Genomic DNA, 27,151 nt, shown 5'->3' on the forward strand with positions numbered 1-27,151 from the left:
TTTGTAAATAATTGTAGAATATAATGAATCTGTTCTATGTCATATTAATAAAGTAAAAATAATAAAACAAAATGAATGTAAACCAATATACCTACAATTTTAAAAAATTGTGAAATGCTCCGAAGAAAAAAAAATTCGACAGCACCAAAAAAAAATATTATTACAATTTGGGAATATAGAGAAAAATGTGGAAACTTGAACTTATCTCTTAAAGAATATAAAAATTAATATGATATATTAGCTTGAAAGGGGGTATTATATTTATATATTTATGAATACAAATATATAACTGCCGCAGGTTTTATAACAAGCGGTAATTATATACAATTTTTTTTTAATAAAATTATGAACAAGTCAGGAGGTAGCCAAAACAATGAAAATAAAAAAAATAAAATAAAATGATTTTTAGTAGATTATTTAATAATATATCAAGACATCACAGAGAACAAATTATTCAATTAAAATTAAAAAGGGGTGGATTCCGATTAGCAAGAAGCAATTTTAATAATTATAAATGTGGAAATATGAAGGAGCAAAATAATGTAGTTACGGAAAATGGTACACCATTATACAAAAGTTACAAAGGTCATGATTTAAAAATAGAATATGAAAATGATTTTTTCTTAGTTGTAAATAAACCATATGATATTAAATTAGAGAAAGGGAAACTTGATGATATTTATCCGTCTGTAGAAACATTGCTTCGAAAAAAAAGAAATTTAAATACATTCAGGTAAGTATATAATAGATTATATTTATGATCATTTTTAAAAATGTGTGAAAAATGTAGCTAATTTTGTGTGCAACATATTTTATTATTATATATTTTTTTTTTTTTAATATTCCCCTTGCAGAATGTGTGGGCAATTGGATTATGCTACAAGTGGACTTTTAATTATAGCTAAAGATAAATTAAGTTCAAATATTTTAAATTACAATATCGAAAGTAAAAATATAAGTAAGATATATCTAGCTATATTATATGGGCATTTACCCCTTGATATTTTACATATAAATGTGCCAATAAGTAAAGTTAAAAATGAATTTAAGATGAAATTATGTTATAATTATAATGATTATTATGATACTGGAAAATATTGTTATAGTTTAATTTACCCATATAAGCATACATATTTAGAAAATGAAAAAGTGACTTTATGTGAGCTTCGAACAATCACAGGAAGAAGACATCAATTACGATTACATTCAATATGCTTAGGTAGTGGAATAGTTGGGGATGAAACATATTTTGAAGATATGATTGAAAATAAATATAAAATTAATTATATTAACAGTTCAGGTAAAAACATTACTAATAATGATGACAGTACAGGTTGTGTAAATAATAAAAATGATGAAACCAATATTGAAGGTATTAATAATGAAAAATTTAATGTGGAAAAATATGTAAAAAAAAGAATTGATGCAGAAAGGATGATGTTACATTGCTGGATCATAATAAAAAACGAAAATATAAAAGTAGAAAATAAATTAAATAAAAGTGAAAATATAAATAATTTAGAACAAAAAATATTTGATAAAGATTATATAATATGTGATGATGTATTAAGTGAATTTGTAAATGAAAAACCACGAACTTTTGATGAGTGTTTTTTAAAAAATAATGATTTAATTAATCAAGGTTTTATTAATTATAATGTTAAAAATATTAATAAAAATATTCAAAAAGTGAATAGGAAATTAAGAAAAGAAAAATACGCATATGATGCTTTGCTACATAACTCTTTAATCCTTGAAAATTCAAGACAGGAAAAATTCGAAAGCTTTGTTAAAGAGGGTAAAAATTTTCAAGCAAATCAAATCGATATGCAATGTGGAAAATTAGAAAATTTTGAAAAATTTGAAAAAAAAAATAATGAAGACAATTCCATGGATTTAAAACCTGAGAATATCGAGCAAGTTGATGTAACAGATACATTTATAAATAACAAAATTATCGATAAGAATAATATTTATTCGGTTAAAAATGATAAATACCAAAACCCAAATGATTTGTTTGATGACATTCATGATAGTGTCAATAAGTTTAATTGGGGGTGACGATTTTTTAAAAAACGACTTCAGTTCTTTTGTCTAAAACATTTTGAATAGAATTTTTATAATATGCTTTTTAAAATATTTTTTTGTTTACATTTTCATGTAACTATTCTTATTTTTTTATGTACTAATAATAACGATGATTATCTAATACTATTTGTTCATTTTCTTTTAAGCTGTTCTCATATTAACATATAGATCAATCAAATTTGTTTTAAAAATAATAAATTCAACTGTGCAAAATGCATATAAAATATATACTGTAATAAAAAGGATTAAAAAAATGCAAATAATTTATGCATATTTAGCTGTTTACATAAGGATAATGAATAGATATATGTGAACATAAATAGATTATATAATACTGTTCAGTTCATTACATATGTATATATGCATGGATATAGTTATTTTTTAATATAACTATGAATGAGTTTAAAATGATTTATTTCTTTGTATCTTGCTTCATATTTAAAAACAATAGACCATTTTGTATGTCCTCATTCCCATACACCCAAATAGTATAAGTTTGAAATCATCTAGGACTGATAAATCTCGGTAATTTTTTTTGCCTTTTGTATTTATATTTTTTGAAATAAAATATAAATTTGAATTTTTATTTTTATGACCTTTATTTGATTTGATTTTTGTAAAAACAGTATCTGTAGTATCATCACTGGAAAATGCTACTCCCTCTTTTAAACTAAATTTTGAATAATTACTTTTTAAAATAATAGGCTTCATTTTTATATATTTCGAAATAAATGTATATATTTATGACTGCTATACCATCAAATATGCATAGATATAATATGCCGTTTTCCTGTTTTTATTTATCAGTAATAGCGATGGTGACATAAAATATTGCTACAAATGTAGAGACAAATAAAAACAGAAAAAACATGTGTAAAAAGACAAAATTATGAATATTGATCTTTAATATAATTTGGTATATATTATGGCTCATATTTTAACAGACAAAAAAGGGGGTGATTGTCTACCTTTTTTATTTTTTTAATACTAAACGATCCTTATAATGTGTAATAAACAATTATTACAAAAATGAAATAACTCAGAACCTTAAAAAAAATGTCGTATAATATCATTTACCTCATTATAATTTAGATATTTTTTTTCATGCATGCAATACACACAAAGTTGTAATTTTGCATTTCGAATGTCGTATATGACTGTTTTTGTTTTATTTTATTTTTACAAATATTAATATAATATAGTTATTGCAAACATAATTAAATTTTGTAAAAGCTTATAAAAATTGACCCCATATTTTATATTTCTTACACTCTTTATTCTTATACAATAAAAAGCCATATATTAAAACTATTTATATATACCCAAACAATTTTTCTTTACAATAGTTAAAGAAACTTAAAAATATTGTAATTAGAAAAAATATAAAATAAAGTAGTCTATATTTAGATTGAAACAAATTGTAATAAAAAGGTGGAAGAAATTTTACCTTCTTTTATGTCCATTTTAATAAATTTTTTGAAAACCCAAAACTATGATATAACATATTTCATAATAAGTAAAATATAATTAACCAGTTTTATTATATATATAATGACATAAATAAAACAAATAGGGTTTAAGATTTTTATTTGATCAAACTATATAAGATAATTGTCTCAATATATGCATATTATATGTACTTACCAACTTTATACAATAATATAAAGCGAGTATATATTTTGAATAATTCGAACCAACTAACTTAATTGAATAGTAATGGTATGACAAAAAAAATAGACCATAGAAAATCCTGATTGATAAAAACATCAATTATTTTAAAAATATGTTTCTTTATTTCATTTATACATAAGTATACATTTTTTGAACTCCATTTTTTTTAACTTTGAACAATTCTACAATTTGCCATTTGAATAAAATGAAAAAAATATTATGGTAAATAAAAAAAGTAATTATAGTTTTAATTTTTGTAAATTTATAATTAAGTGCCCCCCAAAAAAATATCTACTATGTAGAGAGTTATATATAATACGCACATATATATATGCAAATTAATATCAATGAAGAAAATGTTGGAAAAAATATTTCTCTTAATATATCTCACCACCTTTTCTATAAGATTTACAGTTTTAAATGAATTAAATTAAATAAAAATTCATATTAAAATTGAAACTATTTCTTAAGGTAAAATGGTATATTTAATATGTTGTTTATTTATATTTAAATAATTACATGAATTTAAAAAAAAATTGGGGGTCCCTTACAAGAATAGCTAGCTAAACACACGCTTATTGTAAATGGATAAACAGTATTTTTTTCCCATCCTTTGCATAAAATACTAATTTTTTATATTGAATAGTGGAAAATTCTTATTTTTTTTTTAAATATATTTTTAAGGTTAAAAAGGATATGTATTGTAAGTATTTCATACATATGGATATAAATTTTATTAAAAAATTGCAACACCCCTTTCTTATGTTGTAGTGTGTCATTTATTTTTATGCATATTTATATTGTTATCCTTATTATTTGAGCCTAAAAATAGGAAAACTAAACAATAGTTTAGGCAGACATTGTATAATTATGTAGTTATCGAACAATTTGTTCACCTGATTATAAGGAAAGAATATAGTATGCACAAATAATATAGTTTATGCATTTTCCCTTTTTTTATTTTATTTCTTTTTTTCCATATTTGTTTGAATAATGTCTGCTTTTGAAGAATTAGGCTTGGATAGCAAGCTTTGTGAACTTCTAGAAAAAAATGGAATCGATCTTCCAACAGCAATTCAACAAGAATCAATTCCGTTAATTTTAGGAGGTGGTGATTTATGTGCTTGTGCAGAAACAGGTACAGGGAAAACCATGAGTTTTATTGTATCATCTTTACAAGTAGTGCATGAACTGTTCAGAAATATTGGGACATATTCAAAAAATGATAACAACAGCAACAATAATAATAAAGAAATAATACTAAGTGATAATAACATAAAGGGAAATAAAACAAACCGATTTGTAATAAAATCTTTAAATAATTACAATCCTAGAGTTCAAATTAATAATGATAAATATGAGTGCATTTGCCGAAATAGCTCAAATTTTTATGAAGAAATAAAAGTAGATTGTGAAATAAAAAATGATATGTATGCATTTGAAATAAAGATATTAGATAAGAGTTTTATAAATGTTGGGTTTTGTCCATTAATTAAAGAAACATTAAAATATAATTATACATATAGTAGTAATGGGTGTAAATATACAAATAGTAGAGAAGAAAAATATGGAGAATCATTTTCAACAAATGATATAATAACATGTTTAATAAATAAAAGATCGAATATGATTGCTTTTAAAAAAAATGGTAAATTTATGGGAAATGCTTTTAAAACATTTTATAAATATAATGATATACCTTTTGTTCCATATATATTTGGAACATCTTTTCATGTAAGTTTTCAATTTAAAAATTTGAAATATATAGACAATTCATATTATAAAGAGTTAGCTGATATTTTTAATGACAATATAAAAAATGACAACTCTGAACGGAAAATATATTTCGACTCAGATATAAAAGGTGTAGAAAAAACATTATCATTTGACAAGACTGAAGTGAATAGTCATATGGGAAATAGTCCTATCGAATCTATTGAAAATAATCGGAAAAAATTATATTGTATAGTGGTATGCCCAACAAGGGACTTAGCTATGCAAACATACAATAATTATTTAACATATTCAGAATGTTTTGATAATTATTCTATAAATATAGAATTGGTTGTTGGTGGGGAACAAAATTTTGGGGATCGAAAAAAAAAAGGATCATACAATACAAACTCCTATAGTAACATTATTGTGGGTACATCATTTAAAATAGTTGAGGGCATAAAAAAAAATACAATAAAGCTTAATAATATAAAATTATTAATTTTAGATGAAGCTGATGAACTTATAAATAGTGATGAGAAATCTATTCTTCAAATAAAAGATGAATGCATGAAATATAGTCAAAATGTTCAAACATGTTTTTTTTCAGCTACATTACAAGAGAAAAATGTAAAAGACTGTATAAATAAAATAACAAATAAACCAATATTTATTGATTTAAAATATGGAAAAAATATAATACCATCACATATATATGTTTGTATTTATTATGTAAAAAGTAAAGAAGTACATCAATATAGTGATAAAGAAATAGAATACTCTAATATAATATATAATGAAAAAATGAATAACATGAATTATTCAAATTTATATGAATATACAGATAAAGTACATGTATTAAATAAAAATGTTCCAAAAAAAGAAGAAACATCATTAAATATAAAAATTAATAAATTAAAAAAACTGGTACATATAATAAATGTATTTAATATGCAAAATGGTATTATATTTTGTAGAACCAATTTAGATTGTGATAATGTTTATAATTTTTTAAATACCGTTGGAGATGGTAAGGCATATAAAGGTACCGCAGCAACAACCAAAGAAAATAAATATTCTTGTGTTATATTAAAAGGTAAAATGTCAAATGAAGAAAGAAAAAATAATTTAAATGCTTTTAAAAAAGGTGAAGTCCGCTTTTTAATATGTACTGATGTAGCAGCAAGAGGTATTGATATTCAAAATTTAAGATATTTAATTATTATGACCATGTCAGATAATTATAGTGCTTTTTTTCATAAAGTTGGAAGAGTAGGGAGAGATGGAAAAAATAGTTTATGTATTGTTTTAAGTTCAGAAAATGAGGAAGAAAAAGTTTGGTATCATAGTTGTCCAACTAGGGGTGTGAATTGTTATAATAGAAATTTAAAAGATCAAAAAGGTTGTACTATTTATATTAACGAGTCAGATTATATTAAAGCAATTAATGACATGCTAGAAATACCTATGCATGTTATTGATCCAAAATATTATTATGTAGAAAATCTGTTTGACCCATTAAATTATTTAAAAAATAATTTAGTAAATAATAATAATAAAAGTAGAAGAGACCAAAATAAAAACCAAAATTCGATTTTTGCTGATATTATTTACACAGATTCTTCAAATATCTTTGATCAAAATATAGAAAACATTAAAAAATTGAAAACTGCTATATGTTGCAAACATTACGAATTAATGAATTTTGCTATTTAATATGCCACTTATTTAGGGCTACCTTTTCCGTTTTGTACATAATTGTAATGCATGTATATATTTTTGCTTATACCATTAAAATGCATAAGGATTTGCTTATTTATTTACTTTGATAGTTTTATGATAATATTTTGTTGTGTTTTAGTTGGTGCCATAATTTTCGAGGATATGACGTGTGTACTTTTCACTTTTTCATATTCCATAAAGTTAAGAAGCGACAAGAAAAAAACAAATGTTTTTGTACGCATATGTAGTATAACTATAATGTTAAATATTTACACAATAAGAATTGGCTTAAAGGCGTTGTTCAGTATGCTAACTGTGAAAAACGGTATAAAATAGGTATTCTGTAAAAAAACTATTAAAAAATTAAGGTATTTTTATTTTTAAGCTAAAAAAAGTAATGGCCTACATTGTGTGCCATTTATTTTTTTTGTATTTTCTTCATATCATATTGCCTTGAAAGAATGTGCATATTAGTTACAGCATTCTTAGCGATTTATTTTTTTTTTTTTAAATTGGTCATTTATTTAAAAAAAAAACATTCTTTATTTTTTAATTATAATTTTTTAATTATAGTTTTTTAATTATAGTTTTTTAATTATAGTTTTTTTCATTAAATTATTATTATATATTATTTTTATTTTGTAAAAAAATGATATTTGGAAGCATATGAAATAAATTATTACCCACATTTCAATGCTTAAATAATATATTAATTTTTTTTAGTCTTTGTTTTGACTGGCAACATGCCAGTTTTTTTTGGTGAATTTCATTCGATTTGTATTTGTTTTGTTTGTTACAAAAATGAATATTTTGTATAATTCCAAAATAATATTAAAAAATAATATAGGGATAAAATCCAAGGTGCATCGAAATCAATGTGTTTTTATAAAATCTCAACATATAAATTTTTCAATATTAAATGAAAAGCATAATGATACTAAAAATAACGAAGCGCCAAAAAATGTAAATACAGGCTTTATTGAGTTATATCATAAATTGGTGGAAACAAAAAAAATAGAAAAGGATCCCTTCCAATATAAGCTTATATTAGTCTTACAAGTACTTTATAAAACAAATTAAGTGTTGACATTTTAGCATATATATACATATCTATGTATGAGTGTGCATATGCTGCTATACGTTTGCAGTGCCCAATTTTATATACCTATGTATGCATGTGTACTTCCCCTTACGCAGGCCTTTGAAAACAACCTAAACAACTACTACCAGCATGTTGAGAGCAAACTGAAAAATGAGGAAGCAGAGAAGAAAACCTTTTTTAGCTCTTTTTTTAAAGGTGGCAAGAAAAGAGACAAAGATAAGGATGAGGCAGCTGAAGAAAGCGAAGAGCTTGGAAAATTGAATAATGATGATAACTTTTTCATATTTGATGATAAAATAAAAATAGGAAAGAAAGAGAATAAACTAAGATATGAATATATGGATAGCGAAAATGCTTACAATAATAATATGAATAGGTACTTAAATTTAGAGAAAGAAAATGGAATAAAATATATAAGAGGTATATATGTCTATGGGAGTGTTGGTAGGGGTAAGACATATTTTTTAAATTTAGTTTTTGATAGAATTAAAGTAAGTAAATTAAAAATACATTATCATAATTTTATGCAACAAATTCATAAAGATTTTCATGAAGAAAACTTAAATAATTCAGAAGAACCTATAAAAAATATATCAATAAAAATGAGTAGAAAATATAAATTAATATTTATCGATGAATTTCAAATAGTACATATATCTGATGCTATGCTTATTAAATCATTGTTTAAACATTTATTTTATCAAGGGACAATTTTAATTTGTTCATCAAATCGAAATCCTTTACACCTTTATCATAATGGATTAAATAGAGAAAGATTTATTGCTTTTATAAAATTATTATTTAAATTTAATTATATATATGAAATTGATAATTATCATGATTTTCGATTAAGAAATAGTAATTCAAATGATAGTATTTATAATATTCCGTCTAAAAAAGTTGAAGAAATAAAAAAATTATGTATTAATAAATATATGGATACATATAAAAAAAATATAGACTATATTAAAAATATAGAAAAAATTAATCATAAAATTTTTGTATCAGATTATAAAAAATATATTGTCCCATATAATATAAATAATTATGGAATATTTTCATTTAAAGACTTATGTTGCCAAAATTCAAGTATAGACGAATTTAATGCTATATCAAAACAAAATAATACTATATATATTTATGATATTCAAAAAATGACTGAAGAAATTAATGGAAATGAAATGAGACGTTTTATACTTTTAATAGACATATTATATGAAAAAAATACAAGAGTTTTTTTTTTTAGTGATATACCTATTTTTCAAATTTTTCAAACAAATTCAATTATTTCTGATTTTCAAAATTTAATTGAAAAAATGAAACAAAAGTTTAACAATTTTAATCATTTTAAAAACCATTTTGATGAGCAATTAAAATCGGGCACTTTTAATCGACCCATTTTTAACAACATTATTCAATCTTTTGGAATATCTCAAGAGTAAACTTAAAAATGGCATATCCATTAGATTAATATTTACATCCACACATAAATTAGTGTACAAAATTTTCTCTTTTTCTCTTTTTATATTTTGAATGTCTAACTATAGCATTACGATTTCTCACTTCATATAATTACTATATGATATATTTTTTTTTTTTTTTTTCAGAATTTGTGACAAGCTTTTTGATGCAATCAACTACAATATTAATAAGGAATATATACCTATAGAATACCTAAGGTAAGAGATAAAAAAAATGACTTCCTAAAAAGTTATAAATTATGTTAATATACAAACTTTATTTTTTTTTTTTAGAAATATTTTATGTTTCCATATTATAAATTATGAAACTAATATAAAAGAGAGCCTAAATTATTTAGATAATTCCGGTGTCGAATTGAAGCCAATTCCATACCTATTGTTTGAGTAAGAAAGGAAAATAAAATGATAAACTATCTGTAAATGTTACATAATATATATGTACACAATACTACAACTTTTTTTATAGCGAAAATGATATAGACACATCCCAAGAAAATTCATTTGCTTCAATGAGGACCTTGTCTAGGTATTTGATTTAAATGCATCTACATAATCTGTATACAAATATGCATAATTATATTTTAGAGAGATAAAACATAAATTTATTAAATAATATAGAAAAAAACCATAATAAAAATTATCAACAAAATAAATAGTTTGCATGTTTTTATATAAATGCATAGTACACATTCAATAATAATAATTTTTTTTTTCTTTAGAATAAAGCATATGTGTACAATGGAATATTTGGAAAAGCATAAAAAATTGTATGAAAATGATATATAAAAAATGTTAATTTTTTTATATTATATTCCCTTTTTTTGGCGCTAAAAAAAATCGTCTTATCCCTTATGCTGACATGAATATCTTGGATTTTTATTTGACTATAAATAATAATTAATTTTTTATTATATATTTAAATTTGTGTAAATATATTTTTTATTTAATTATATAATAATTCTTTGTTTTAATTTTAATGTATTACTTTAGAATTATTTTTTATATATAAACATAAAGCTTTGTGTGATCACGTAAAAGCGGGATAATTATTGCCTTAAGGCATTATAAGTTTTTTTGAATATATAGCTTGTCTATTTGAAAATTTTTTAATTATTAAATTTTCTATATTGTTATAATTTTATGACTATACAATTTATGGTGACTTTCTTGTAAGTACTTTATATTTTGAGGGTAAAGGAACCGAAATGAAAAAGCTAAGAAAAGCAAAAGTAAGGAATGTCATAATTTTTTATACTTTATATAGCTTACGATTTATATCAATTACGCATCATAAGTATATGTGCATATTACATTGGCAAAATTAAACTATAAAAAAAGATAAGCTTTGAAAAAGTAAAGTTATATAGATAAGATCATATAATAGTAAAAATAGAATATCATAATTCCTTTATCCATTTTTTAATATAATGATAATTAGGATTTCTTTTTTTTTTTCACCCAGAAAAATGTAAGAATATTTATTAAAAAATTAAAATAATAAAAAAAATATAGACAAAAGGGAATAAAAAAAATAATATTGTTAAGGAGTTAAATTATAAAGGTAACAAAGACATTATGCGTCATAACAAAAATAAAGATAATCCTAAAGAGTTAGGAAAAAAAAAGAAAAATAAAAGAAGAAGTTTATCTTTACTAATTCCGAATTATGAAAATAATATTATAAATAATATAAAGTTAGCTGATAAAATTTATAAACTAACAATTGCAAACAACACAGATGAATCGGATAATGATACTGAAGAAAGTAGACAAATATTAAAAAATGAAAAAAAAAAAAAAAAAAATATACCCAAAAATAAAACTAAAAATTTAAATAGGAGAAGCATAAGTTGTGATAATTATGATACATCAGATACAAATAGTGTTAATGATAAAAAACAATCAAAAAATAAATTTGATATTAATATTAATGAAATTAAAACGAAATATAAAAATCAAAATATAAAAATTATTTATGATGATGATTCAACAGGTAATATAATTCTTAGTGGACGTAAAAATAAAACAGGTAAAGGCAGGAGACAAAATAAAGACAAGGGAGAATATAAAGGAAGTTCAAGGGGGATAGTGAAGAAGGGTAAAGAAGAGGAGGAGGAAGAAGAGGAAGAAGAAGAGGAAGAAGAAGAAGAAGAAGAAGAAGATGAGGAAGAAGATGAGGAGGATGAAGAAGATTACACATCAAGCGAGGGATATTACACAGAACAGAATGAAAATACTAAAGGTCGAACCAGAGATGTATCAAAATATAACAGAGTGAAAAACAAGGGTGAAATAAAAAAAAATATAAAAAATAAAAAAAGTAAGAAAAAATGCATAACCAGAATAAAATCTAGAACCCTAAGTGATAGTTACTTCAATGAAAAGAGAAAAAAAAACATCCGAAAAATAAAAAGAGAAAAATATAGAAATAAAAATATAGAAAAAGGACGAGAACGATATGAAAAAGAATTCAGTGAACCAATAAATAGAAAAAGTGAAAATTATATAAATTATGAAAATGAACATTATTCAAATAAAATAAATGAAAGAAGAAGAAAAGATGATACAATAAATATATTTGAAGAAGATTCCAAAAAATATAATAATAAATTTATAGACTTTAAAAGAGAACAATCTTCATATAAAAATTATAATACTATAAAAAGAGAAATAGACATAAATTTTTTATTAAATATGAAGGATATAATTTTAAAAATTCATTTAAATATTCAAAATATTAAAGAAGCTATAAAAAATAAAAATGAATATGTAAAAAATTTATTAGATACGTCCTATATTAATATTATTGAAAATATAAAAAGGAATGAAATAAAAAAAGACAATTTCTATAAACAAATTTTTTATGATTTATTTAGTTTATTGAATGAATTTATTTTGGTTGATGAATATACTAAACAATTTTTTTTTAGTATAGAATCTGAAGTTAGACGAAGATGTTTAAATAATATTAAAAATGAATTTTTTAATTTTATAAATAAATATCTTAAATCTGGAGAAAATAAAATGAACTATAATTCGAAATGGATAAACACTGGATCAGTTCATGATCAACATATTTTTAATCAAAATAATAATATGCATATTCAAGAGTCTGAGAATAAAAGAAATGCTTTATATTCTTCCTTGTCTATTTATGGATCAAATAATAATAAAGAACAGCTAGCTAAAGATAGTGCAGGAAATATAATCAGATTGAGTAATCCCAATTGTATGACAGGAAATAGTAATAATATAGGAATGATGGGAGGAAGAAGTGATAGTAACTATTTTCTTTATAATAAAAGTTGTAAAAATGAAGAAGATAATTTTAGTAAAATTGACAGAACAAGAGATGACTTCATTTTGAAAATCCGAAATTCAAATTTGCATTCCTTTCAAAATGAGCAAGAAGATACAAATGTTGAATATTTAAAAAAACTTTTAAAAAGTGAAAAAGAGAAAAATTTTAAGTTAGAACTAGAATATGATGAATTAAAACAAAAATATACAATACTTAAAAAAAAAAAAAAAAAAGAAGAAACCGAAGAAGAAGATAATAGTGATAGTGCATCAAATAATTATTCACAAAGTATAGATAAAAAATTGTATAAACAAATATGTGAAAGCAAATCATTTATTAAATTAGAAGAAAGGAAACTCGAGGAGTCATCTAAAAGTATTGCTGAAGAAAATATTAAGCTACTTAAAAAAAAGGAAATAAATGATCAAAATAAAAAGGATATAGAAAATGACATAGCCTATATTGAAGTGAAAAAAAAAGAAATAGAAACCCAAAACGAAGAAATAAACAGATCAAGGAAAGAAATCGAAGAAGAATTATCCACTCTTGATAAAAAGAAAAAAGACATAGAAGATGAAAATGATATGGTAGAAAAAAAGAAACAAGATATTATAGATACAAATAATATGATTGAAGAAAAGGAAAAAGAGATAAACAAATTAGACATTTTATTAAGTGAAAAAAAGGGAAATTTAGAAGATTTAGAAAATGAAATAAATAAAAAAGTAGATGGAATAAAGGAAGTAAGAAAAGAGTTGAGTGAAAAAAAAGTCGAATTAGAAGGTGTAAAAAATATGTTAAATGAAAAAATAAAAGAAGCTCAAAAATTGGAAAATATAGATAATGAAAATAGAAAAAGTGTAATTGAAAAGAATGAATCTAAACTATTGAAAAGTGAAACAGAATTAAAAAATAAAGATACTATTTATTATGATAAAGAAGGAAATATGTCTTTCATAAATAATGAAAATGGTTTTGATAAAACCAAAACAAATAGTATGCATATAGAACAACTTAAAAGGGAAAGCTCTAACGTGTTTAGTAATGATATAGACAATAAGAAATGTGATGAAAATATTATGACATTAAAAAATGATATATTAGAAAGAGAAAAATTAATATCAAAAAGAGAAGAATCTTTTATTGAAGAAAAAAATAATTTTTTAAAAGAATTGGATGAATTAAATATATTAAAAGATAATATATTTAACCAAATGGATATACTAAAAAAGCAAAAAGAAGAACTTCATAAAAAAGAAGAAGAATTAAATCAAAGGGAAATATATATAACACAATTAAGAGAAAAAAATAATTCATTAATTAATACTGAAATGAATCAAACAAATATAAACATGTTAACAAGTTTAAATAAAACTAATAGAAATAGTCAACCCGGTTCTCAATTGGGTATTCACGATATTGCAGATGCAGAAATAAATATATCATCTTCTAACTCTCCAAACTTAAGAATAAACGAATTTGAAAGTAAAAACGGTATTATGAACACTTGTAATAATAGTGATACCACTATCATAAATCAATCTGTCAACCATAATACAAGCGATAATTTTATGCAAATGTCAAAACATAGTTATATATCAAATGATAATTATACAAAAGATAAACCAATCGATAATATAAAAGAAATTACGGAAATGTTAAATAGTAGCTTAAAAGAAGTTGAAAAATATAAACATTTATTAAAAGATAGAGAATTAACTATTAATTCATTAAAAGCTGAAGTGGAAAAAAATATGTCCAAAAACTATTTATATAAATCAGACACTTCGATAATAAGCCAATCAATACAGGATAATTCCCCTGAATCATTGGATAGTAAAAATAGGTTTTCAGAACTTTCTCATGATTCAAAAATAGATGAATCACAAAATGGGTTGCAAAATGGGAAACAGAAACAAGGAATTCACTTTTTGACAAATTCAAATAAAATCGATGAGGTATTTTTTGCATATAAACAAAGAGAAATACCAAGGACACGGTTGCATATGTGTATATACATACTTGACACTGAAGGCATTATTCAACTTATGCAAATATGTAGAACTATTAGGTGTATGCATGTTTGTGCCTGTTTATTATGTTTTCTAATTTATTATTTGTCTGCTAAATGTACAGAAAAGCTTTGTGGATATAACGGAACTAAACGAACAAGTTAATGGCAAAAATTTAATAATTAAAGAATTGATATCTGTATATAAAGAGATAAGTAGTATAAAGGAGGAATATAGCAAAACCGTTCTTAAAAAAAATGAATTTATTGATGGATTACTACTTAAATTGTAAGATAATGAAAAAGATAGGCATAGAGGAAACACAAATTAAAATAATAAATAGATCCAATTTATTATTATGCATACATACGCATATATTTATGAATTCAATTTTACAGTTTCAATGATCTGCAAACAAATTACAAAATGAAAGAGAACTATTATCAAAAAGAGGCAAATAAAAGAAATGCTATTATACGTGAAAAGGATAACCAAATAAAAGAACTTAAGTAAATGCACGTTCCATTTTTTTAGTGGATTATCTAAAATGCTGATTTTTTAATAATATATTTATGGCTTGTTCTATATTCACCCCTTTCACCATTTTCTGGGGTTAATTGTCTTGTCTCTTTATTCAATTATTTATTTAATTTGAATTGAATTCGTTAAAAGACAGCTTATGGGAATGCTGGAAATATGTACACATTTTTGTTATATTTTAAAAAATTTTTTTAATATTTTTTTTTATTTTTTAAAAAGGAGCGCATTGGATGATAAAAAAATAAAAGAAATATCGTATAAAAAATTGTTTTTAAAAATGAACCAAATAAATGACTCTTATAAGTTAAAAAATAAAAGAAGCCTTTCGACAGTAGAACTGCTAAAGCAAAATATAAAACTTTTAAATCAAGATGCCTTAAAAAAAAATGAAATGGTAAGAATTAAAAAAAAATGTGCACATCATTTAATTGATTATAAGAATGAAAATATAAATAATTATAATAAAGTTTAAGTTTCTTTATCAATGTTAATATTTTTTTTGTGCTATTATGCAATATTTATATTTTCCTTTTTTTTTTTATTAAGACTAATAAATTTAAAGCCGAGCAATGAGTTTTCATTTATAATTCGGGGACTAAAAAAATTGCAAGGAATAAATGTAAATAAAAAATAAAAAAAATAAAATAAAAATTGAGTATAAAAAAGAATAATAAATAAACCAAATAAATGGGAGAAATTGAAGAAGCTTAAATGTGAAAACATATAATTTTTTAAGTTATATAAATAAATATAATTATTAATTTATTTTGATATTCAGGAGTTATATTATTGTGATTATTATTTTCCCTTGGAAAAATTAAAAAAAATAAAGATATGATTTTTTTTTTTTCGTAATTGTTATTAACTCATAGGAGAACGTATATTTGTTTAAAATTCGCTTGCATTATTTTGTATCTTATGTTTTTATAACTTTATATATATTTATTTTCTTTCTTTTGGCATATACATATATGTACGTATCAATGTGTGCATATGCGTGTATGTCTGTTTGTATTTATATTAAGGGACTGTATTTTTGAAAACGCTATCATAGATTTATAATAAAATAAAAACCTTCTTTATATTAAAGAAGATCTTTATTTTTTATGTTTTTATTTTTTATATAAACCAATGGGTAAAAGCCGTAATAAATTTAAAAAAAATGTTCATAATAATGTTGACAATAAACAATTAAATACCAAGCCATCATTAAAAGTATTATTAAAAAAAAACATAGGAAATACATATATCTTGTATTGCGAATATAGACATTAATTATATTTACTAGTTATTCTATATAAAACAAATTTTTATGTTTATTTTACAATATATTTTTTATTTGAAAATATTCTGACTAATTTTATATTAAACCAATAATGTTTCTATAAAAGAACAATTCACAATTATACATAATCTTCATCAACATTTTTCCCTTTTGTGTTATAGTGGCGTCTAATTAATAAAGAAGCTAATTTCTTTGACAAAGCTTTTGAAGAAAACCTAATGAATGTATGTAAATAAAAATATATATATGTACTATAATTAATCAAGGATGTTATAAATTATTTCATGACAATCCTTATATCTTAAATATGCAACATTTGCTACCATTTATTTTCATTCTTTATTTTTTGAACAGTTTCAAAAAATGACCTTGAGTAATGATGATGACTTGTCATTGACAGGAGATACTATAGAAGATAAAATTACACGATCTTTTAAAAAGATAAAAAAAAAACGAAGAAAAAAAAAGGTAAGAAAGTGGCATAAAAAATTTTCCATACTATTTTCATCGAATATGGATTTTATCCAATGTTGTACACACACAAAAATGTGTGTATATATCCTTTTAACGTTTTCAAATAAAATAATTTTTATGTTGTTATATTTGTAAAGAATATCACCTTTAAAAAGATAAATACATGCTTGTCCACTTATTTCGATTAAATTCATTTATTTATTTTATTTTTTTTTATTTTTTAGTTAAAAAGTCAAATGAGAAAGAGGAACTTTCATAAACAAAAAAGAAAAAAATTTAAACGATAGATCAAACTTCTATAATCAATATATATACATACATATAATATATTTTTGTATATATATGTATAATTATTTTTTTTATTCTCTTCGTATATTTTATGTCTCTTGTTGGCTTATTTATAAATATGATTTTTTTATACTGTCATTTGAGAACAAAATAAGTTATTATTAAATTAAAATGATTTTTTTTTCAAAGTGTTTTCATGAGATACCCATATGTTTACTTCGAAAACATTTAATATATATAATATACAAAAAAAAAATGAAATGTTGTTTCAAAAAAACAGTAAAACAATGTGTTTTACATATATTCGCACTAGCGTATTTAAATGAACAAATAAGTACAAATAAAACTATATGTGCAATTAAAAATAAAGGAAAAATTGCACATAAAATTAAAATGAGGATATACGAATAGATATTTATTTTTTTTTTTTAAACTTCGATCAATATATTTGTTAAAACAAAATTCGAACTTTTATACCAAGTTCATTGAACAAATTTAATAAAATTTTTAAGCTATCTTTTCCACTAGGATGTCTAATACATAATTTTGCATTACTTTTTCGTTTATTTGAAAAAATATCAAATTCAGGTTCATAATTAACTATATAGGATCCACTTTGTTTGATAGTTGCTTTTATTTCATCATCAGTTATAGAGTCTTTTATATTTTCTAAATGCATGCAAGCAACTTCCATATTCGTATAATTTGTACTATTATAATAATTATCAGTGTCATTATTATTGTCTGGATTTATAAAAGATTGTAAGTGTACCTGAAATGAAGCTTTTGAACCTTTACCTAAAGCTTCTTGAAATTTTTTACGGCAATCATATCCATCATTATGGAAATATGATTTTCTATGAAAATTAGTTTTACCGGAATATTTAAGATAATCTAAATTTTTGTTTGATTCTCCTGAATATTTTTTACTATTAATTGGGCAATACATCCAATTTGAATTCATTGTAGTTGGCATTATTTTTTCACATGGAATAGTTTGATTAATATTTGGTGTTGTTCTACCAAATAAATCACTATAAAGTGGATATTTTTTTCTATTTTCATCTTTTTCTGTATTTTTTTTATCATTTGATTTGGTTTCATTATATATATGAGGTAGTACCGTATTTGTATTTCTATAATGTCCATTTTTTGTATTATTTTTATTATCGTCATAATCATAATCAAATATATGACTTGAATTCATGTTATTTCTTCTTTCTTCAATTGATATATTTGCATTATTTTTGTTATAATTATTTATATAATTATAATTAGCTGGATATAACTTTTCTAATTTTACTTCATTTTTACTATACTCTTTTGATAATTTAAATGGGTATACATCAGGTAATGGGTCTGTATTTTTGTTCGAAATTCTATTCATATCAAGTTTTATTTTGTTTGCTTCTAAAACAGTTATATTATCATTTCCGGATAAACTATTATAATGTATTTCCTTCGGTGTTAAATTTTTATACTTAGGAATAAATTCATTAGTTTTGTTTTTATGTTTGGATATACTATTATTTTCGTCACCACTTTTGTAATCAACATAATCAAATATTTTTGTATGTCCCATTGTTTTTTCTCTATTCATACACAAACTTTTATATATATAATTTTTTTTTAAATCATCAGTATTTAAATTATTTACACGTTCATCATCACGAAGGTTGTACATTTCAGACGCATTACTTGGTCTTTTTTCTTCTGCACATATTTTATTATTATTCAATTTGTAATTACCTAGATTATTTTCGTCATCATTTTTGTTCTCTCTATTTTTTTGGGGAATATAAGTATAATTAGTGCCATTATAGGAATCTCCAGAAAGAACTACACTGTTGTCATATTTATAATCCTTATTATTATCATTACGATTTATATAAGTTTTTCCTTTTTGATATAAATTTCTATTTTCTGAATTACTATTGTTTGTTTCACTAATATTATAGCTAGTTTCTTTATGGGTAGTGTTACTACTATTATAACTGTTTTTATCTTCATAGTTTGAGTATCCTGAAAAAATATTATTACTAGTTTCATTGAACATTCGATTTTTGTTATTGTTATAATTTGGGTGATTATTTGGTGCTCCCTTATAGTCAGTGAAAAAGCTTTTTTTTTTATTATATTTTGTTCTTTCTTTATATGAATCATCACTATTATGAGAACTAACTACTATATTGTAATTACATTTTTGTGAGCAAGATTCATCAGTACTATTTTTATTAGATATTGATCCATTTGTTGAATTATCTGAAATAAATAATTTTGAAGAGTATCTATCATTTTTTATATTTGTAATACTATTATTATGGTAACTATTATCATATACTAGACTATTTTTATCATTAGCAGATCCCATATTATTAGACAAATTCTCATTTTTATATTCTTTTCCTATACTCTCTTTATTATTCAAGTTGTAGTCTGGTATATCAGCGGGAGTAGATGATTTATTACCATTTTTGTTTATCATATTAAAATTAAGGGATGATTGATATAGTTATTTAAGTGCCGGGTGTGTGTGTTGAGATTTATATTTACTTCCCCAATTTTATTTGTACGTAATGATGTTTTTAATTCTGAAAAAACGATGTGCATATATAATATATAAAATTTTAATTCTTAATATTTTTTATATTATATAATTTGAAAATATAAAAATTATAATTTTTATTTATTTTGGCATTGCTCATTTTCTCAACTGTCTTAATTAAACAGCGTTTGTTACAAAAAGTTATTCAATGAAAATTTGGAGAATTGTGTTTAATTATTAATTATTTGGTGTGTTTGCATTATATATATTTTTATTTTATAATTTTTTGTTTAATGTTTTTTATTAATTGTTTAGTTTATTATCCTTTCTATTTGCTCACTATTTAATTATTATTATTTTTTTTTTTTACAAAGACATCGGAAATTCAAAAGAATTAATATAACAACTTTCCTAGTTGGAAAAAAAGTATATTATATATATAACATAAATAATGTAGAAAATTACATTTTTTTTTATATCTGCAAAAATTTCCTGGTATAAATTTATAGACATGCATATGTTGAGCAATAAATTATAAATATAAAAAAAATTATTAAAGTTGTATACATAAAAAAATATAAATAATTTTAATTTTTAATTGCCCGATTAAAAATTATCCTTTTTAAATGTTAAACTAACATATACAATTTACTAATGCCTTTTTTCAATTCCCTACGACTTTATATCCATTATATTATATGTGTAGTAACACAATTACACACACATATATATATGCACTTCCTAGAAATAAAACATTTTCCATCTTGTAGAAATTAATATAATGGTAAAAGGAAATAATAAAACCCTCAAAAAAGAAAATTTGTTTTATAATTTAAATTAATAATATCTTATACAATTGCTTTTTACAACTAAAAAAAAAAATATAAATTATTATGGAAAATTGTATAAAAAAATTAATAAAATAAACAAAATGGGATAAGTGAAAAATTATAGAACAAGGTGATTTTCCATAAAAAATACAAAGGCAAATTTATATTTTTATTAGGTGTTACATATATATATAGTCCCCAAATATATTAGTAATAATCAATCTCTTTCATTGCCCTTAGCATGTAGCAACGTAAGGGCAAAATTTAAAGCGTATATAAAAATATCCATTATTTGGCCTTAATTAATTTATATAAATATTTTTTTATTCACTTGTTAGTAAACTATTATTTTTATATTTTTATTTATTTATTTTTCTTTTAATTTATTAGAATATTTAATGATATAATTATTTTTATATATTTTAAATATTTATAATGATCAAGGTTTTAAATTTATATATCAAATAGTTACAGTTTTTAGTTAATTATACAATTGTTATTTTGAATACCCCAAATGATAGGCTAATATATTTTTCTATACTTTCTTTATCCTTATTTTCTTCATATCTTAAAAAGGGAAATATAATATATAAACATTTGCGAATATACTTAATCAGTATACCATATGAAAACTTGATTATGTTCTATTTTTAAAACAATGGATAAAAATTTTGTAAATGATGACGATGAACAATTAATAAAAACATTGTTGCAAAACACCCCAGCAGTAATATATTTTATGAAATATAACGAAATAAATAAATGGCTGTTCATATAAAGAAATGAAAAATTATATATGTATATATGGCATTCGATAATTTGACGTATCCTTTATTATTATATATTTTTTTCTACGATATAGTTTGGTGAAGAATTAATTGATTTTTATTTGGCTCATAATGGATGTAAAGTTACTGAAAAATCATGCTTTAGACTAATATCGCTATTTTTGCATAAATCCATGGAAAATGTAAAACAAAAAAATATAAATATAACCACAATAAATTACTAATGTCTTTATATTTAAAATTTACAAAACAAAAAAATTAATGGAATTATTTTCGCTAACTTTCTTACAGATAATCAACAACTCGATGAGTGTAGACTCCAATGAAGGAAGGAATGATAGTGATAAAGAAAATAGGCATTCCAAAAAAGTAAATTCATCATATATATAATAATACATATTTTATGCCCAAATTTCCTAATACATATTTATATATGTGTTCTTTTTCTTTTTACCCATTATAAAAGGAATTAGATTATGATAAATTAATTAAAGAGATTAAAAAATTTAATGATAATTCGAATAAGGATGAAAATGCAAAAAACCTAAGCGTCTTTTTAGAATAACATCACCCCAACCCTTAAAATAGTCTCATTTTATTTTTTTCGTTTTTTTTAATTTCATTATTTATACACACATGTTTAACATTATATGGTTCTTACCATTTATGTTATATAATTTTTTTTTAATTTTTAATTGATATAAACTGTATAGAATTATGGGTTAATACCCTCTTTTCATTTTCTATACTATTAATTTATAGTTTTATAATTTTAAAAATTTTAATCATTAAAACAGTATAGTCTTTCTTTTTATAAATATTTTATATGTTTAAAAAAAATACATTACAAACAAACAAGTTTTAATAAATTTGCAAATATATATGGGCATAATATTGCTATATATATATATATCACCAAAAAATATAGACATATTTAGTATCTCGTTTTCCTTTTCCTTCCAGTGTACTTACTGTCTCTTTTAACTTCCAAATTCTGCAAAAAAAAATGAATGTATTGATAAAGTTACGATTAAATAAGATATATATATGTAGTGGTAAAAATAATATGCTCAATTATAAATATATTTTATGTTTGCATACTTTCTTTCTTCTTTGTTCCTTTTTCTTTAATATCCATTCCTTATTTTTCTTAATAATCTTCTTTGTTTTTTTATTACTTCTACAAAAAAGTCATATAAATATATGTTTATATTTAGACCACGAGGCAATGAAGATATAATGTTTGATTCTTATTCAATATTTTTTTGTGTTTTACCGTCTCCTTTCCTGCGTAATCATGTCTTCTTCTTCGTTTTCCACTGGCTCATTCATATTTGTAATAGTAGCTGAACCCGCCCATAAACACAAATAATATCTACAAAATAAATGCAATAGAAAATTGTGTAAATTTTAATATATATATATGCCATTTTGAATAAATAGGATGATAAGTTACAAGAGAAAAGTAAAATATGTTTATTTGCGCATTTGTTAATTTGTTTACTTTTTAGATTTTGCTGAATTTGGAAAATCAACAACAACACCACCACCAAAACCCGATTTTATTGCGGCATTTGTTATGGTCTCAATTTGTTGAGGAGAATCAGGATAAAATTGGAAGACCTAAAAATAAATTTATTCAATTAAAAAAATATATGTAAATATATTTATAAAATAACGGAATATTAGCATATTAAAGTATGTATAAAATATTTTTATTTCTGATTATATATTACTGCTCTGGCTCCTCGTTTTAAACAATAATATAGCCATTTGAAAAATGTGTTAAGTCTTAAGGTTGGACTTTCTGATTTTTTATCCCAATTACATAACCATTGCAAGGCAGATATACTGTAAAAGTGAATTAATAAATCATTTTAAATAATTATATCATTACTAAAATTTGTTAGCATAATAATAATAAAATAAGTATAGAGTATAGTAAAAAATGCTTATATCATATTTTAATCAATTTATTTTATTAAGTATTTTGAGATGAATGGGTATTAACTATGGTTACCTGACAACTCCATCGAATATGGAAGGTTGAAATCTCATCACTAATTCGTTATCAAAAAGGGAAGAGAAAAAATATATATAATAATATAAATTATGCATGGGAGAATATATAATTCCATATAATAAAATATGCTATATATGTGAAGTTTATTACTTTTTCCCATGTCTGCTAAAATCATATCTCCTCCTTCTGTAGCCTCATTTTGTACTCCGGCTCCTAAAGAAGCAATTAAAATAGCATAAATGTGATCAATGCTTGTATTTGTTTTACTTATGAATATATGTAACTTAGTATATTTATTAATATAATTCGGTAACATACTTAACATATGGATACTAATATCTATTCCTATCCAAAAATGATCATATTCGTTCAAGGTCATTCCACTTATTCCAGACCCACAGCCAATATCCAGCAATAAACATGGAGTCTAAAGAAATTGATTAGAAACAAATAATTATATAATTTCCATCTTATATTTAAAATAATTAATTTGAATTAGTATTGAAAAAAATTAATTGTACTTACATCTGGTAGTAAAAGTAATTCGATTGCTCTTTCAGTCATTTGAGATTGAATATCTCTTATTCTGGAATTTCGAACATACTTTTTTGCTTCATCTTCGTTATAAAACTATAAAAAAATGGAATTGGATAATAAATAATAGTATTCCTATTTGGTATAGACATATATTATCATATTTTATTAACATATAAGTAAAATAATCAATTTTTTGTGTTTTTAATATTAGTTACAAATTCTGGGGGAGAACTATACTCTGGCCTAACCATTTCTTCTATATCCTTAACATTGGAATTTTTATAAATTTATTTATTAAATAAGTGTTTACTTTTGTTTCATATCGAAATATAAACAATGGTTTGTTTGACAGGAAAATCAGTGCAAATTTTAATGCATATTAATAAGGATATTTGGATAAATACATAATGTTTATATATTATGGACTTGCATATATTTTTATGTTATACTTATTTTTTTTATTATGTTTATTTTTATATTTTATTCTGTTTTTTTCTCTATCTTATTCATAATCTATATAATAAAGCGAGTATATTTTTGAAGTTCCATAATTATATATATATTATATATATTTTTTTTTACCTTTTCAATTAAAAAATGAAAAAAAACATACGCATATGCATATTTTTACTATGAAAAATTTGCTAATTTGAAGATAATAAAAATTACAAAAAATTAAAAATAATAATTATTATAATATGATAAAAAGTTGGAAATAAAATATTTCATATTTATGTAACTTTTTTTATAGAACTGTCATATGTTGCTGTTTTTTGATGGCACTTATTTTTTTTTAATATATTGTGTTATTGTTTCTGTAAAGTCGAAATTTAAAAAGTTGTAAATCAGTTTTTTTCAATATTTTACATTTAAACACTATTTACAAATTTTGACTTTATTTTTAACCATGTAAATTTATTAATTTTTTTTATCAATCGAAAAGATTGCAATATTGTAAATTGCTTTTTAGGAAAATTCTCATTCATTATTCTTTAATTTAACAAATCCATTATTATTTCTTTGACCTTTTCTTTGGTTTATTTTATGTTGATCAAAAGAACTACACTCAGAACTAATGGGACATTATTAAATGGGTATAACAAAAGACGGTTTATAAATAAAATTTTATATTATTTTATTTTGGTATAATTTTTTTTAATATTTGGAAAAAAATATGATAAGAAAAAGAAATTTATATTTAGGTGTTGGTACATTTCAGTTTCTTTTGGTTCTTTGGAGTAGTATTTATTTATATTGGCAATAGGCATTATGTATTCATATAAAGACATAATACAAAATGTAATATTTTTAAAGTTATAAATAGTTTAAAGAAATTGTCTTTTTATATATCTTATTGAAACATAAACATAAGAGTTCACTATTAATGCATTAAAGTAACAAATAGAAGATATTCCCTTTTAATTAAATATTTCATTGCTTTAATAATATTATATCCTTATTTTTGCCACGCACATATAAGTATAAAATTATGTAGCTTTCATGTATTTGGATAAGGGTTAATATAGATATGCATATATATTTTGTAAACAGAAAACATATTTTTTGTCGCTTTTGTAAGAAAATTTATACATATTCCCTTTGAATTTAAAAAATTTACAAATTGTTTTATTATAAAGAAATAATTTCATGCATATACATTATAGAAACATATTTTTTATGAAAATGGACATCTTTCTTTGGAAATATTTTCTTCCTATGATTTCTTTACTACATGTATATTTTCATTGGGTATATAATTATAGAAATAAATAAAAGTTATTATTCAAAAAATATTACACAGCTGTATTCTTTTATTTTCGAATATATATTATTATTTCTTTCCTTCTATTATTTCGATAAATTTTATGTTCTTGATATATAGCATAAAATATATATTTCTTTATATAATATTAAATTTATATATTTTTAAAATAATTTATTTCTTAAAAGTATATTTTAAATGCTATACATTCAAATTCCCATTTTATATCTTGTATATAATTTCCACAAGTAGTATGTGTATAATGCATTGTGTATTTTTTAAAATATATATAAGTGTAAATTAATTATTTTTTTTGAGAATTATATTTCAATTTTTTGTTGTGTAATTTTTGCACATTTATAAAGTTTTTACACTTTTATTTATATTTTTTACACTATATATATATGAAGATTTTATGAATGTATTTATCTATTTTTATAAATAATTTTGTAAAAGTATTTTAATTGACAATACTATAAGATAAATGTTGAGATAAAAAATACACACACAAAAATAATAATATTTAACAAAATAAGCAAATACTATTTTGTTTTATATTTCATATATTTTATTAAATATTAATACATTTTTAAGGATTGGTTGTTTTAGTCTGTTCATTGGAATAAGACGCCGAGTTTGTATGTACGTGTGTGTTATATATATGGGTTACAATGTGAAACAATTAGAATTGTACATTTTGTTTTCCATATGTATTTCATTACATTTTGTGATAATTTTATCATAATGTTTATTTTAAATGGATTTATTTTGTTACTAATAATAAATCTGTGAGCATATATGTGCATATATACATGTATGCCATAATAATTTGCATGAATTAACATTCATCAGTTGATTTGATAGATAATAAAGAAAACAAACATATTTGTTGTTTTGTGTTATTATATTTGTATGGTTATATGACATATTTCGTGCAAAATTTGTGTAGCAAAAAAATACATATGTGTAACTATATCCTGTGCTATTTA

At 22.0% G+C, this 27,151-nt stretch overlaps 9 protein-coding genes across 9 annotated transcripts; 6 read left to right on the top strand and 3 right to left on the bottom strand.

The window, feature by feature from the left end:
• Positions 1–398: 398 nt before the first annotated feature.
• Positions 399–2,061, top strand: PVVCY_1203700 (ribosomal large subunit pseudouridylate synthase, putative; the record flags this gene model as incomplete). The annotated part of the gene is made up of 2 exons (XM_008625379.1): positions 399–733; positions 855–2,061. 2 exons carry the CDS (start codon positions 399–401, stop codon positions 2,059–2,061), a joined length of 1,542 nt encoding a protein of 513 aa, XP_008623601.1.
• Positions 2,062–2,526: 465 nt separating this feature from the next.
• On the bottom strand, positions 2,527–2,799 carry PVVCY_1203710 (conserved Plasmodium protein, unknown function; the record flags this gene model as incomplete). The annotated part of the gene is made up of 1 exon (XM_008625380.1): positions 2,527–2,799. One exon carries the CDS (start codon positions 2,797–2,799, stop codon positions 2,527–2,529), a length of 273 nt encoding a protein of 90 aa, XP_008623602.1.
• Positions 2,800–4,752: 1,953 nt separating this feature from the next.
• On the top strand, positions 4,753–7,188 carry PVVCY_1203720 (ATP-dependent RNA helicase DDX1, putative; the record flags this gene model as incomplete). The annotated part of the gene is made up of 1 exon (XM_008625381.1): positions 4,753–7,188. One exon carries the CDS (start codon positions 4,753–4,755, stop codon positions 7,186–7,188), a length of 2,436 nt encoding a protein of 811 aa, XP_008623603.1.
• An 807-nt stretch (positions 7,189–7,995) lies between these two features.
• PVVCY_1203730 (nucleotide binding protein, putative) lies at positions 7,996–10,563 on the top strand (the record flags this gene model as incomplete). The annotated part of the gene is made up of 6 exons (XM_008625382.1): positions 7,996–8,253; positions 8,392–9,734; positions 9,904–9,975; positions 10,051–10,161; positions 10,244–10,303; positions 10,497–10,563. 6 exons carry the CDS (start codon positions 7,996–7,998, stop codon positions 10,561–10,563), a joined length of 1,911 nt encoding a protein of 636 aa, XP_008623604.1.
• Positions 10,564–11,352: 789 nt separating this feature from the next.
• PVVCY_1203740 (conserved Plasmodium protein, unknown function) lies at positions 11,353–16,203 on the top strand (the record flags this gene model as incomplete). Its single annotated transcript, XM_037634677.1, has 5 exons — positions 11,353–15,036; positions 15,215–15,378; positions 15,489–15,599; positions 15,850–16,024; positions 16,177–16,203. 5 exons carry the CDS (start codon positions 11,353–11,355, stop codon positions 16,201–16,203), a joined length of 4,161 nt encoding a protein of 1,386 aa, XP_037490738.1.
• Positions 16,204–16,761: 558 nt separating this feature from the next.
• On the top strand, positions 16,762–17,676 carry PVVCY_1203750 (conserved Plasmodium protein, unknown function; the record flags this gene model as incomplete). Its single annotated transcript, XM_008625384.1, has 4 exons — positions 16,762–16,845; positions 17,077–17,139; positions 17,270–17,383; positions 17,614–17,676. The coding sequence occupies 4 exons, from the start codon at positions 16,762–16,764 to the stop codon at positions 17,674–17,676; spliced, it is 324 nt and encodes a 107-aa protein (XP_008623606.1).
• A 452-nt stretch (positions 17,677–18,128) lies between these two features.
• On the bottom strand, positions 18,129–20,162 carry PVVCY_1203760 (conserved Plasmodium protein, unknown function; the record flags this gene model as incomplete). The annotated part of the gene is made up of 1 exon (XM_008625385.1): positions 18,129–20,162. One exon carries the CDS (start codon positions 20,160–20,162, stop codon positions 18,129–18,131), a length of 2,034 nt encoding a protein of 677 aa, XP_008623607.1.
• A 1,548-nt stretch (positions 20,163–21,710) lies between these two features.
• On the top strand, positions 21,711–22,405 carry PVVCY_1203770 (transcription initiation factor TFIID subunit 10, putative; the record flags this gene model as incomplete). The annotated part of the gene is made up of 4 exons (XM_008625386.1): positions 21,711–21,779; positions 21,915–22,022; positions 22,132–22,209; positions 22,307–22,405. The coding sequence occupies 4 exons, from the start codon at positions 21,711–21,713 to the stop codon at positions 22,403–22,405; spliced, it is 354 nt and encodes a 117-aa protein (XP_008623608.1).
• Positions 22,406–22,774: 369 nt separating this feature from the next.
• Positions 22,775–24,651, bottom strand: PVVCY_1203780 (S-adenosylmethionine-dependent methyltransferase, putative; the record flags this gene model as incomplete). The annotated part of the gene is made up of 10 exons (XM_008625387.2): positions 22,775–22,834; positions 22,942–23,020; positions 23,117–23,215; positions 23,345–23,463; positions 23,577–23,691; positions 23,861–23,900; positions 24,014–24,076; positions 24,182–24,290; positions 24,389–24,493; positions 24,616–24,651. The coding sequence occupies 10 exons, from the start codon at positions 24,649–24,651 to the stop codon at positions 22,775–22,777; spliced, it is 825 nt and encodes a 274-aa protein (XP_008623609.1).
• Between the last annotated feature and the right edge of the window lie 2,500 nt (positions 24,652–27,151).

This window comes from Plasmodium vinckei (genome assembly GCF_900681995.1).
Source record: "Plasmodium vinckei vinckei genome assembly, chromosome: PVVCY_12".
NCBI classification, from domain to species: domain Eukaryota; phylum Apicomplexa; class Aconoidasida; order Haemosporida; family Plasmodiidae; genus Plasmodium; species Plasmodium vinckei.